We start from the raw sequence: 14,655 nt of genomic DNA, 5'->3' as shown, positions 1-14,655 counted from the left end.
CAGAGTGGCTTTGTTTGCTGCCATCGAGGAATTACCCAGCAGACTAGACAGCACTGCGCCCGCCCAACAAATCGCTGAATTCTAACTTAATGCTGCACCAATGTAATTAGTTAAGACAAGATCAAGGTCTAGTTTGTTCCACCATCCATCAAAATTTGCACTCACCACCAGCCATTGGCTATTGACAATTGGTTCATGGCAAGTAAGAAACAGGTTGCTGTATGGGGAAGATGTACTATTTATGCCTGGTGAGTCGCTTGCAACTTGAAATTTCCACTCTTTAAAACTAGTCTCCCTAAGTCTGGATGCAGCAGCAGGCCCCCCCCCCCTCCAGGTTGCCTTTGTGCTGCCTCAACCTATCAATGGAATTTGTTTGGCAAATGTTTTGACTGAATAACTTGTCAAAACTTATAAAGTAAGCAACCAAGTGTCAAATGGTTCTAGTCCGTTACTAGAAAACTACAGAATGGGGATCAGAATTAAGATTGGATAAGCTGGAGCTAAAAGCAGCTCCTGGCTATCCAGCATTGATCAGGAGCTACCACTGGGGAACAAGGACCTAGTGCATGGCGTTCCATACAAGATGCAAACATATCTGTCCATTATTTATGACCCCTTATGCTTTAAATATGCCTTAATGTTTATTTATAGGTTTTCCCAAGCACACAGCATTACATTGACATAGGTGCATTTGTTCAGCATCAAATTTGTCTGGTCAACCAAAAGTAGCTCCTAGTAGCTGTTGCTGTCAAGCTAACCAGGCTCTTCTAGGCTACAAGCAGGAGCTAAATAGCTCCCAGATCCCCTCAATTTTGAACCTGCAGAAGAACAGCCTAGAAGGAAGCAAGACAACGCAGAGCAACACAGGTTCAAATCCTGCTTAGTAATCTACAGTATTAAGCATGAATAAACCAATTATAATTATAGATAGGGTGTCCAGATGTCCCTGTTTTGCCAGGACTGTCCCGGAATTGGTCCTCTTGTCCCCCTGTCCTGAGAGTATTTTGATATTAAAAACCCTGTCTCGGTTTTGGGGTAAAAGACAGTGACCGTCCTGTCCTGGTTATTAAATAAACATTATTAGATTTTCAGAATTTTGTCATCCGAGGACAGCTTGAACCCCCAACCTTCCTGGTACCAGCTGCATGCATTAACAGACAGGCGGAATAGAAAGACATGTAATGTCAAAAAGAGCCACAGCTCCTTTGCAATTTACGTGCTTTTGTTTAAAGTGCATTATAGTTGATGCTCAACTTTTCACAGTAAATACCAATAATCACGGTCATTGTATACATACATATAACATTGAAATATATCATGCTTATTATTTACGTGCTTCATAACCGCAAAATGTTTTGCAGATACTGTGGGGGGTGGGGGAGTGAGTGAAGGTCAGTCTTGAAAACCTCGTCACCCTAAACCTAGAGGAAAAGTGAACATCAATGACATGGTTTGATTGCATTCTGAACACTCGTCAAGTGCTCGCTGCTAATACCCTGTGGTATAGTCGCATGCTGCTAACTACTTAAATATAGGCATGTTGCAAAAAGACCTTCAGAGCTCAAGCCATCCATTTCCGCTTTTTTCTTAGAATTTTAAGATATGCATTTCTACATTTCAAATGGGAAAACACGGGACCGGATGACTTTCTCACGCATTGAACTGCAAAACGTCAGAGCTCTGTACCCGGCTACAATCATGACTTGGGTACAACAATCTACGTAGAGAGGGTGCAGAACTAGTCAGCTATTATTGGGTCATTAGCCCGTCGGCAAGCAAACAAAATGCACATGAGGAACAGGTGACAAGTCTAGGATGAGAGAATATATACCGCTCATAGGACCATATAAACCCCCCTGCCCACCAACTCCCAAAAGGATCAAGTAGGACTGGCCCGACCATACTAGATACTCCATTTGATAGTGATAGAAAGGAGACCCAACACGACTGACAACAAACTAGGAGATAGGCCCCCTCCTGTTCATAACCATACCACACAACACAGACAGGGGCGTCCGGAACAGACTAAAGATCTGTTGTAGCCAAACCCCTAAGCCTCACACTCGCCCCTCCGTTCTCATATGGCAGGAAACGATCCAGCGAACTTACCCTGGTTATTCCACATGTTGCCGAGTAAGAAACAGCCTAAACACACTTGTCTATACCAGGATGTAGACAGCAGCAACTCGCGCCATAGAATTGCGTGGTTTACCGCGAAACGCAGTTGTCCAATCAAAAATAACCCACTGTGCCTTGTAGCCAATCGTTCGTACAGCCCTTGGACATACAGGATAAATCATGCAGCGACAATTTCTTTTAGAGGAAAGGACCTACTAAAGCGTCCTCCACGCGTGACTTCACATTACGTTCTAGGCAAAACATGTGGTCTAACTTTGTCACGTTATGTTCCATGGAGATTGGGGCGTGGGGGGCACAAAGACTAAGAGCATTTTGGGAATATAAGTATGACCGCCTCCCAACAGCGCGCTGGACCATTTTTGCCGTACACAGCTCCGGCTCGTTCATTCAGACGCAATTGCTTCCCTGGTTCCCTCTAATTGCCGGACTTGAAGTCACGCCTACATTTTTAGAGGCCCCGCCCCTTGACTCGCCTCTTTTATAGATAGTAAAACTGTAGTATAAAAGCCCAAGGATAGGAACAATCTTAGTTATGTTTTCAATATATATATTCTTTGTTTTTGAAAAAAACAATCTTCATTATTAAATAAAAAATGACGTTAGGCTGATAATGGCATTCTACTAAATTATATACCAGCCATTTTTTGACCTAAGACATAGATGGATAAACTGATTTGGCCAGGGTCACGCACCTTAGTTAAATGATGAAGTTACTTTTGGAACCAGTCTGCCACTTTCTTGACCTCATATATTTCAAGTTTAGTTGGTAGACGTGCTACTGTGTGGCAGTGGTTTAAGTTTGTTTGTTTATTGATTGGCACACCAAACCCAAAGGTAACAGGGTGAAACAGAGAACAGAATACATGGATACTTCAAGCTTAGTTACAGAGTAATGCACACGTGTACATGACAGATATTTACAAGTAGTTGATTAACAATCAAGTGCAACAATATAAAATATACATATATACAAGAGGAGACAAGATTTGGAGACTAGCTGGTACGCAGTTGGTCCAGGTGGTCATTGGAATGTAGCCATTCGAGGATGTTACTTCTAAAGCTGTAATAGGATTGATCTATTTTAATGTCCAGAGGGAGTGCATTCCAATACTGGGCCGCCTTAACCGGGAAGCTACTATCGGCTGTTTTTTTTAGCCTAAATTTAGGAATCTGTAGGCAGTAGGAGTTGGCAACTATGGTGGTGCGGGTCGATGTTCTTCTCACTATTCTTTCCGCACGGTAAGGGGGCGCTGCATTATTGAGCCACTTGAAGGTTAGTGCGGCTGTTTTAAGTGAAATCATGTCACTCATTTTTAGCCTATGTCGTTCTTTTCCTATGTTAGAGATGTGTTCTCTGGTGGGTAAGTTGAGGGCAGTTCTAAGGGCATTATTTTGCAAAATTTGAATATTGTCAATGATGTATTTGTTAGCTCCCAAGTACAAGGCATTGCAATTGTCAAGTTTGGACAGTATTAGGGCGTTGGCGAGAATGATGCAGCTGGCTTGTGTTAGGAAAGCTTGACATGCCCTAATGAGCTTGCAAGTGTAGGCTGTGGAGGATGCTAAGGAATTTACCTGTTTCTTCAACGTCAGGGTAGGTAAAAACCTAATGTTTTACTACTTTGGCTACTGTGATTAGGTTGCCGTCGATGTTGAATGTAGAGTAGTTGGGGCTATGTTTATTTAGATTAGCAGCAGAGCCAAGGAGCAGGATTTCGGTTTTGTCATCATTCAGGCAGAGGCCATGAGTAGCCACCCATGCCTGAATGATGAGGTATATTTCATTTACCAGGGTCATATCAGAGACAAAGTTGCCCGAAAGGGGAAAGAGGATCTGAGTGTCATCTGCATAACTTGTGTAGGTCACACCCAGTCGATCCAATTTGTCAAATAGGGGCTTGGTAAAAATGTTGTACATAGTTGGCGAGACGCAGGAGCCTTGGGGAAAACCGCATGCTATTTTGATGGGGTCTGCTGATGCCAATATGGAGAAAACTCTCATGGTTCAGTTGTCCAGAAATGATTGGACCCAGGCTATTGCCTCGCTTGAGAAGTGAGCAGCCGATGCAATGTGTTCACACCGGACCTTGTGATCCACCAGGTCAAAGGCCACCGACAGGTCAAGAAGGAGTAGCATGGCAGTGTTTCTCTTGTTGTTAAGCTCGTCAATTTGAATTTTGAGATCAATTAAGGCTGTCTATGTGCCATGTTGTGGTCTAAACCCAGATTGGCGGGCACCTAGGAGATGGTTAGATTCAAGATAACGCTGAATTTGTAAATAAGCTACTCTATTATCTTAAGGAGGAATGGTACTGTGGTAATGGGCCTATAGTTGGTGGGGATAGAAGGGTCTAGAGTTTGCTTCTTAAGTAAAGGTAAAACCCATGACTCTTTTAAGTTACTTGGGATAGTGTTAGTGGAGAAGGAGGCATTAATCAGTTTAGTATTAAAGGGGGCTAGGTCCCTTGCCGCATCCTTAATTAGTTGGGCTGGACAGTTGTCGCCATTACAGTTGGAGGGCTTAAGGGATGCAATAATGGCTGCCATGTAGAGCCGCGGCTCTTATGGTGGCGAGGCCAGCTCCACATTTAAGAGGCTACCTGTTAGGCCACTCCCCGGTCAGAGCCCTTGCTCGATTACGCAAAAGGGCCCTGGCAACAGGAGGCATTCAAGTAAGTTGCCACCTAATTGCGGCACGAACCCCCTGCCAGGCCCCACTTTCGATGGACCCTCACCTTCGCACCAGGGCACAAGGCTAATGCTCCCTGCTTTTCTAATGAAAGGGGTGCCTTTCAGGGGGTCAGTGTCGCAATGAAAAGGCAAGCTCAGGTTAGCTGGGGACAGTAGGGTGCCCCAGCACAGCCCTCTTTCAGTCACAATTGTCGAAGCTTGCTGGGTCTCTGCCCCGGCTAGCCCCAGCCCGCTTAAAGCCCTGATTTGTGGATTTCAAGAAGATTGTGTTTTAAAGAGATTCCTTGAAAAGTGCACAAATCAAATAAGTAAACATGGATCAAAATTAAGATATTATAAGCAGGAGCTAAAAACAGCTCCTCGGTATCCAGCATTAGTCAGTGACTAGGAGCTACCAGTGGGGAACTAGGAGCTAGTACATAGAGTTGCACAAATCTAGCTTCCACATAGAATGTAAACAAACCACTTTGTATATAACTAAAAAGTGAGCTGGTTACCCCTCTCTTAAAAACAACTCATGTATAAATGAAAATTAATTGTGACATCAACCCGACAAAAGAATGGATACTGTTCACTGTTGCCAAAAACCTTACAACAAATGTTTTTGCCAAATCATATTAAGCCTAAAGAGGATCTCCTTGGTCGCAAGCAGGTTCCAACGAAACCTAAGGAAAAAATGTCTGGCCGGTATGCTGGGGTAAAAGGTCAAAAAAGGTGCTACCACACCTTGTCTCATGTGCTCAAATGTAAAAGGGATGCATAGTTTATTAAAACATGTTTTTATTTTAGTTTTAACCAACAACAATCAAAGAAGAAGACAGGTACAGTTGTGACATTGCACAGGCAGGTTCAGTTGTATCGCTACAGTTCCGCGGACATATGTTAGATGCAGACATTTGAAGCATTATTCTTCCTGATCACATTTCCCTCCTCCTATTCAGTTTGTTTGCTCCTTGCAAGGTATGCCCTCTTCAGGGGTAAATATGCCTTGTATAAATGTGTTCCAATCCTCCACCCCCGCACTGCCTTTGTGCATTCCTCTCCTGAGGGCTCTGTGCCATACTGCGGTTTCTGCCAGTGACCATCTTTGGAGGTCCACCCACAAGGCCTCGACCCTTGGACCCTCTGCCGCTTTCCAGGCCATTGTTATCCTGCCTTGGCAGTATGTGTGTTCTGCCCCGCCTCTTGGAAACAACCCCAGCAAGCAATATTCAGGGGGCCACGAGCGCATTTGGATGGATCCCTTCTCTGCTTTCTCCATCACTGCCCCCAGAATTTCTGGATCTGTGGGCACATTCAGAACCTGTGCATCATGTCTGCTCCCTCTTGTGCGCATTTCAGACAAACCGTGCCTCCTTCCCCTGTTATGTGTGATGACGTATATGGGGTCATGTACGCCCGGTGTGTTACATACAATTGGGTTGTTTTAAATCTTGCGTTCCTAGAGACTTGTTTGGTGTATGCCAGCACCCTTTTCTAATTCTGCGTCTGTGAGCACTCGCCCTGTGTCAGTTTCCCATTTACCTCGCACTTTCAACCCTACCTCAACCCTACCTCCCCCAAGCTTCCCAGGAACACATCATACAGTCTGGAGACTGTGTGCCCTCCTTCCAATATGTCATACATTGTGTCTAGTGTTTCATTTGTCTTAATCTTTGCTTGCAGGTTCTCCCATTTCCTCCTGATCTTTTGGGTCATTCCCAGGTACATCAGAAATTGGCCTTCGTGAATGCTGTGCTCGCTAACCAAGGTGTGAAAGTCAATAATTCCATCCTTCCGGATCAAGTCCCCCACTGTGCCCACCCCTTTTTCTTCCCACTGTTTTCTGTACTGTACCACTGCACCCTGCTGTTCTCTGATGATTCCTATCAGGGAAACATACACTGAACAGGGTTCCTGTGGTCCTAGGAGTTTCCATGCCCTGCTCCATCATTCCCTGCCCCGTTTCAGGAGCCCTGAGGGTCTGGACAAGTGTGTGTTCTCCACCAATAGTATTTCTTTCAGGAAGTGTCGCTTCAGCATTGGTTGCAGCAGCGCAGTGTGCTGTGTTGCCTCGTCTCCCAGCCAGGTTACCACAAATTGCAGTTGCCCTGCCAGATAGTATCCCCCAAAGTGGGGAACTATTATTCCCCACAGGGTCCATTGAGGCCCGCTAGCGGGAACAAAACAAGACTTCCTGCGGTGTATCTTAATCCCAGAGAGCGTGGCAAAGTGATCAATGATATCTAAGACGTGCGGCAGGTTATCTTCATGTCGACTTATGTATAATAACATATCATCTGCGTGAGATGAGGTGTGCTGCCCCATCTATCACTTTCCCAGCTTCTTTATACTCTTCCCTGAGAAATATGGCCAATAGCTCCAGCGCTAGGATGAACAGCATCGACAACAGTGGGCAGCCCTGCTTGGTGCCCATATAAACCTCCCAGCTCTCTAAGACCTGTCTGTCCGAATAAATCAATTTCACCCATCTGTGGTAGGCTCCCCCGACCCAAAGCTTCCCAGGGTTGCCAGTAGCCAGTCCCAGTGGACCGAGTCGAAGGCCTTCACCACGTCCAGCGAGGCTATTGCATAGTCTCCCTTCCTATGGTTTGTGCTGTCTATGACGCAGTGTAGCCTCTGCAGGTTCCACGAGGTGTTATGCCCAGGGCCATATCCAGTCTGGTCAACATGAACCAGATCTCCAATCACTTTCTTAAGCCTATTTGCCAGTACTGCCGTTAGAATTTTGCAATCCTGGTTCACCAGTGACAGTGGTCTGTATGATCCGCAGCTTAGGGGGGTTTTCACTAGCTTCAGGATTGGCACTATGATTGATTCCCTCAGGCTATTGGGTAGCACTCCACGGTCACGTGCTTCCGTGTAAACCTTCAGCAATCTAGGGATCAGTGTTTCGATGTATGCTTTGTAAAATTCCCCAGGGAGAGCATCTGGTCCTGGGGTCTTGGCCGTCGGAACAGGGATGGATATTAATGTAATAATTCAGTTGTTTCAATCCAATCCCTTAGTCTCGGGTGGCTTTTGGTGTACTGAGGTCTAAATTTGAGCTCTTCCTGACTTGAGCCTATTTCCAATAAGAGTTCCTCGCATTCTTTTGTATATAGAAATGGGCATTTCAAGTGCTCACCATTTGACGTAATAACCAAGGACATCATTACATCACCATAGAGTGTTCCAGCTTCTGCTATCAAGATGTTTCGATATAGGTTCAAAAAGTTCCACATTGCCCTTGATCGGAGTGATTGAATACCTAGTTCATACCTGAACATTAGCCGAGGAAGAGAATCAGATACCCTGAACAACTTCCCCCACAATAGTGTTTCTATCTTGGGGTGAAAATTCAAGATGGACAAATCCTGGATTGCAATGCCATAGAGTAGATTTGGGATGATTTTGCCTTGGCAGAACTTTAATGCTGGGAATATTGATAATTTCCCATATTTCCCATCGACCTTCTTAAATTGATTTGATAGGTTGAAAGTTCTATGGACAAGGTGTTCTCTCAGTTTTACCTTAGTAGGTTTAGACATTATATAGAATCCCAGGTAAAACTAGAGTCCACCATCTCTAGCTTGTTGCCATCTACCCACCAAGAACCGGGCACTTTCTTCCTTTTCCTTGATGCTACAATAACCTTTGATTTAGAGCTGTTAATAATCAAATCATTAGACATTGCATAGAAATTGAAGGCATCTATCAACTTCTGCAGACAGCGTGGAGTCAAATCGAATAACAAAAAGTCATCCACATATGAACTCCACATCAGTCGCTGATTGTTCAAAGTTGGTGATGCAAATTTATTTTTGTCCAGAGTATCTCCCACATCAGATCAGTATAAATTAAAAAAGCAAGGGACTACCATACATCCCTGTCTAACACCGGAAAATGTCTGAATGGGGCTTGTTGTTGCACCCCTCCCATTCAGCCTGACCTTGATTTTAGTGTTTTCGTGAAGTGCTATCAGAAGTCTTAATAATCCAGTTGGTCTATTCCAACTTGCCAATTTTTGCCATAAGAGTGCTCTGTTCACTGTATCAAAGATAGATGTCAGGTCAATACTTGCCACATACGTGGCAGTTACTTTGCCTTTCAGGGCTAGATTTTTGACCTATTTTAACAGCAGACTGTTTAGGTTAGTGCTGTGTTTTTTCCTAAAACCGGTCTTCCATTTTTTAATATGTCCTTTTTCGAGTGACAAGACCTCCAGATGTTTCAAGAGAAGAGACGCAAAGACTTTGCTATCTGCGTCAAGGACCGATATTGGCCTACAATTACAAGGATTATTTCAATCCTCTCTCTCATAAATCAGAATCAAAAAAGCCGTCGACCAGCTCATCGGAAGAATTAGATTTTTTAGAATCTGACAGAAATAAAGGGTCAGTATCATTGACCAAGAGGCCGGATCATTCTTAAATAACATATTAGAGAGCCTATCAGACCCTGGCATCCTTGAGGTGCAAATCGTTTTTATGATGTTCAATACTTATTCAAATTCTATTGTCAAATTCCACTTTTGCACACCAGAATCTGGAAATATAAGGGGGGAACCATCAAGCACTGAGCTTTGCATAAATGTAGCCTCATAGTAAGAGACCCACTGATGTTCACCTATAGGATTTAGCTGAGAATCCACCTGACTTCTGCCCAGGTGATTAATAAGACTCCAGAATGTAGTGGTAGTAGTTTTGCATAAAGAGTCCATTATAAATTCGGCATCATTCTGGAGTAGTTGTCCCATATACCATCTTCACCAGGTACGATAGGACTGTTTTACCCTTTCAACCTCCTTCACCTGAGTCAATAGGTCATGACTATTATTGCTCTTTATTTCTTTTGTTCTCTCTCTCAGTTCCCTCTTTTTACCCCAGAGGGTAAGGTCAAACCGGGGAAGATGTATCGCTATGCCAAAGTTCGTTTTAATTTCAGCCCTGTCAAGGCTAACCCCCAAGAAAGTATCAAAACCCTTAGTATTAAACATTTCCATTTTCCAATATGGAGAGGTGGAGGCCAATAGCGCCTCTGCCCTATTATTAACCAAGGAGGCCTTAAGATGGTTCCATGATATTCTATTTAACCCTTGATATACAAGTACTGCAGAGACGTGGGCTCCACTACCTCTTTCTAAGGGGAGATCAAACTCTGCGGTGATCCTATTGTAATCACAAAAAAACAACAGGGTAAATTAAAGCTCAAAGAGCCGGAGTGGCAACTGCCTTCCCAAACCGTAGGGAGATACTGATACACAGGGGACGGTTTACTGGGGAAAAGGTTCGTCAACTTTCCAATAAGGGCAAGACAGAACAACTAATGAAAATGCTTGAACAATGGTCCTGTTCTCTTGGACACAGGGTGGAGAGCTGGTCTGGTGCTCTATTGAGACACCCAACCCCACCGGTGGGGAGCCGGGGGGTAGAGGGAGGTGTCGTGTGGGATATCTAGCCACAAGCGATGATGGGCGTGCTACCTGACTAGAGGGCAGTCTGGCTTGGTTTGTTTTGTTGGTCACCAACAGCCTGACAGATGGAAGGGGGCGGGGGAGGGGGGAACAGGATGGGAGTGGGGCAACCAGCACTATTGTGTGAAAGAGTGCGAGAGGGGGATTAAATCTCGTATTCTTGGGTCTAGACGGCTAGAGATGACAAATGCAAAAATGGAGGCATCGGGATTGTTATGTAATTTTATTCACCCTGATGACTGGAAAGTTCCTTGCAAATGGGTGGTTGCCCGGAGAGTGGATTGGGTGATACCAAATTTTCACTAAAAAATGCACTATCCCACTAGCTATGGGATGTGCTGGAAAAAACCATGCTTTCTGGGTTTTTTCAATTTCATGCGGTAACCCCTGTTGGTCTTGGGGGTATCATAAAATGTTGTGGTGGAGCCACAACGGGTGAGGTCGACCGGTTTCGATGGTTTGTTAGTAATTACCGACCATCTTCTTCAGGACAAGATCGATCTTCATGTGCTACTGAATAGTATCTGTCCTCTTAGTAGGGCAGCGGTGACAGGCTGCATGGGGATCCTGGAATAGGAGACACAAGAAACACATTGCAGAGAGGGCATGAGTTAACCTCTAAATGCAATGTTGCAACAATGGTGCATCCAGAACACAGCTTAAGTACCTGTTACAAGGCAAGTGAATGCTATCACAAAAAAGGGGGTGCTCGCCAATTGTGAGCAAAAAACCACTGCAATGGTGGCTAAAAGCGTAGACAAATAAACCCCAAGGGAAGGGGGGAGGGAGGGAGAGAACGTGGCAAGAGGACCTGTGCACGTGAAGGAGGGGGGGGACCAGGAGGGAGCCATAGGATGTGCTGGGGAAAGAGGGGAGCCTACCTGGAAAGGGGTGCTGGGCTGTCCAGGAGGTCCGCTGGGAGCAAAGAATGGGCTCTCTCCAGTGGCGTGCCTGTAGGGGAAAGCATAAGCAGAGCAGTGAGGGGCTGGATATGCCTGAGAACAAGCGGCGATGCTAAAAGGAGCGAGAGAGATCACATACCTGACGGAGTTCAGGGCGGGCACAGAAACGCTGCAGCCTGCTCAGTCCCAATGCTGTAGGCATAATGAGCGGCTGCAGCGGTTGTTATCTGCCGCGTGTGACGCGGCATGGGGGCGTGGCAACGCCCTGTCATAGGCGCATAAGCCAATCGGCGGTAGCCGTGTCACAGATGTATCAGCTAACATTTGGCCAATCAAGGGGCGGCCCATGCGTCGCCGCTTGTTCTCAGGCATATCCAGCCCCTCACTGCTCTGCTTATGCTTTCCCCTACAGGCACGCCACTGGAGAGAGCCCATTCTTTGCTCCCAGCGGACCTCCTGGACAGCCCAGCACCCCTTTCCAGGTAGGCTCCCCTCTTTCCCCAGCACATCCTATGGCTCCCTCCCGGTCCCCCCTCCCTCGCCCCCCCTCCTTCATGTGCACAGGTCCTCTTGCCACGTTCCATCCCCCCCCCCCCTCCCTTGGGGTTTATTTGTCTACGCTTTTAGCCACCATTGCAGTGGTTTTTTGCTCACAATTGGCGAGCACCCCCTTTTTTGTGATAGCATTCACTTGCCTTGTAACAGGTACTTAAGCTGTGTTCTGGATGCACCATTGTTGCAACATTGCATTTAGAGGTTCACTCATGCCCTCTCTGCAACGTGTTTCTTGTGTCTCCTATTCCAGGATCCCCATGCAGCCTGTCACCGCTGCCCTACTAAGAGGGCAGATACTATTCAGTAGCACATGAAGATCGATCTTGTCCTGAAGAAGATGGTCGGTAATTACTAACAAACCATTGAAACCGGTCGACCTCACCCGTTGTGGCTCCACCACAACATTTTATGATACGCCCAAGACCAACAGGGGTTACCGCACGAAATTGAAAAAACCCAGAAAGCATGGGTTTTTCCAGCACATCCCATAGCTAGTGGGATAGTGCATTTTTTAGTGAAAATTTGGTATCACCCAATCCACTCTCCGGGCAACCACCCATTTGCAAGGAACTTTCGAGTCATCAGGGTGAATAAAATTACATAACAATCCCGATGCCTCCATTTTTGCATTTGTCATCTCTAGCTGTCTAGATCCAAGAATACGCGATTTAATCCCCCTCTCGCACTCTTTCACACAATAGTGCTGGTTGCCCCACTCCCATCCTGTTCCCCCCTCCCCCGCCCCCTTCCATCTGTCAGGCTGTTGGTGACCAACAAAACAAACCAAGCCAGACTGCCCTCTAGTCAGGTAGCACGCCCATCATCGCTTGTGGCTAGATATCCCACACGACACCTCCCTCTACCCCCCGGCTCCCCACCGGTGGGGTTGGGTGTCTCAATAGAGCACCAGACCAGCTCTCCACCCTGTGTCCAAGAGAACAGGACCACTGTTCAAGCATTTTCATTAGTTGTTCTGTCTTGCCCTTATTGGCAAGTTGACGAACCTTTTCCCTATTGTAATCACCCCATCCACATTGGAGCCCTTTAAAACATGAACACACATTGAACAGGCTCTGATCCACAAAGATATAGTCCAAATTGATTTTCTCGAACCTCGAGCCGAAGTAGCTTGACACAGTAAGTCACCACAAACAGATCCGTTTAACAGGGAGAGACCCAAAGATGCCAAAGTTTCCAGACATCGCTTTCCATTTCTTACCTTTCGTTCTGAAGGTATCTGTGTTGCTCCAGTGTGAAAGCTAGCATTTTGGGAAACAAAAGGAGTTTCCTCCCCCACTCCCCACCCCCAGGATAACAAAGCTCTCTTTCCACATAACAGCCCAATTGGAAATGTGTAGCAGCACCTCATCAAGAACGGATTCTATGTGAGATAGGGCACTGTGCCAATATGTATTCAATATCAAATACATCTGTGTTTTACCTTCAATCACAATTGTTAGCTGAACTACAAGCAAGCTCTTATTTGCAACAACTTGATAATCTACCGCAACCCCAGGGCTCTCCTTTATCAGGGTTACCAGGCCACCAGATGGTCTCCTCCTTGGGCCTTTTATACAAACCCATCCACAACAGGAACCTTTGTAAGCCATAGTCCCTGAATAATAAGAATCACTTATTCACTCAAACGTTTCACCAAGTTTGGATCGGTCAAATGTCTTTGGCCACAGCTGTTCCAAGATAAGATCATTAGTTTATGGGTGCCTTTACCAAATCCCCGAATATTTTCATTCAGGACCAACTTCTGGGGTCCATATGCAGTCAGTTCTTTCAGTCTGTTTCACTGATAGTCCTCTTTTCTGAATTCGAGAGGGAGAGTGACCCTTATTCTCACCCCAAACAGAGTCACCAAAGTTCCTAGCATGAGACTTGCGGTACTTAATCGCTCTATCAGTAGTATTATAACCCCTTTGAGAAACCACTTGAGAGAAAGCAAAACCCAAATTATACAGGGATCCGATTTCGCTGGTTATAAGGTTGAAGACTACCCTTGATACTATCGTGATCATTACTACATCAGTTCTCCCTCTTGAAGGTAATTCAACTCTCTCAATGTCTTTTGAAGATATGTCCCGCAGGTTTGGCACATGTGAGAGCAACCTCAAAATGCCTGTGCAGTTCAGCACGTTCCATCTTTCGTTATAAGATGTGCAAACCACTTTAAACCTTGTGTTCATGCAATTGGAATACTCTTCACCATTCTGACTATGATTTTCATCCAGCCGCCGATTATAACTGTATCCAAAGTCAGGCCCCTACTCTCTGTCTCTCACTTCAGACTCCTTCCCCAACCACCCCGAATGGGGTTGATGGAGGATAGTTGTTTGCAACCCACTTCCCCCACTGTTATTCACAGGACCCAGTGGAGAATGCACGAATGGCCCCAATTGACTCACTCCTGGGGCAGCATGTGCAGGTGGATGATATCTGCCAAACCCCCCCAACTCCTCTAGGGTGCATTGCCTTATTTTACCACACCCCACACCCTGCGAACCTTCATGTAGGAAGATGTCATTTGAATGTTGAGTGCAAGAGACAGTTCGTGCAGAGCCCCCAGCAACCTTGTCAATTGGTCTCATGTGGTCTCCCTCACTGTCCATCCTTATCGGGCAAACTGAAGATAAGTCACACCGTGTTTGTTTTTCCACAGGAAAGGGTGTTTGAACTGCAGAGTGAAGGCATCTTGCCCTTCCTTTGTTCGCTACATCCCCCCTTCAGTTAGGTCAGTGACCTGCTTTCCAATAGCATGTTTCTTAGCGATTTTCCTAAGGAAATCGTCACAGACTTAAAGAAAGACTTTGCAGACGAGTTTGAAATTTTTGGAAGTTCAAGGTTTTTTGATTTCTTCTGATTTTCACCTTTAGTTTTGACCAGCCTTTTGGAGGGGGGTTGTTT

The 14,655-nt window shown here is 45.6% G+C and overlaps 1 protein-coding gene across 1 annotated transcript in view; it reads right to left on the bottom strand.

The window, feature by feature from the left end:
- Nucleotides 1-2,532, bottom strand: part of RPA2 (replication protein A2) — a 222,155-nt gene extending 219,623 nt beyond the window's left edge. Inside the window, exon 1 of the mRNA XM_069623062.1 lies at nt 2,110-2,532. Within this exon, the coding sequence (XP_069479163.1) occupies nt 2,110-2,125 (16 nt within the window). The 5' untranslated portion in view covers nt 2,126-2,532. The remainder of the gene's footprint in view (nt 1-2,109) is intronic.
- Nucleotides 2,533-14,655: the final 12,123 nt, after the last annotated feature.

Source organism: Ambystoma mexicanum, chromosome 11 (assembly GCF_040938575.1).
Source record: "Ambystoma mexicanum isolate Mex_15411 chromosome 11, UKY_AmexF1_1, whole genome shotgun sequence".
Classification (NCBI taxonomy): Eukaryota; Metazoa; Chordata; class Amphibia; order Caudata; family Ambystomatidae; genus Ambystoma; species Ambystoma mexicanum.
The sequence above is the reverse complement of the archived record's forward strand: the minus strand, read 5'-3'. Positions and strand labels throughout refer to the sequence as shown.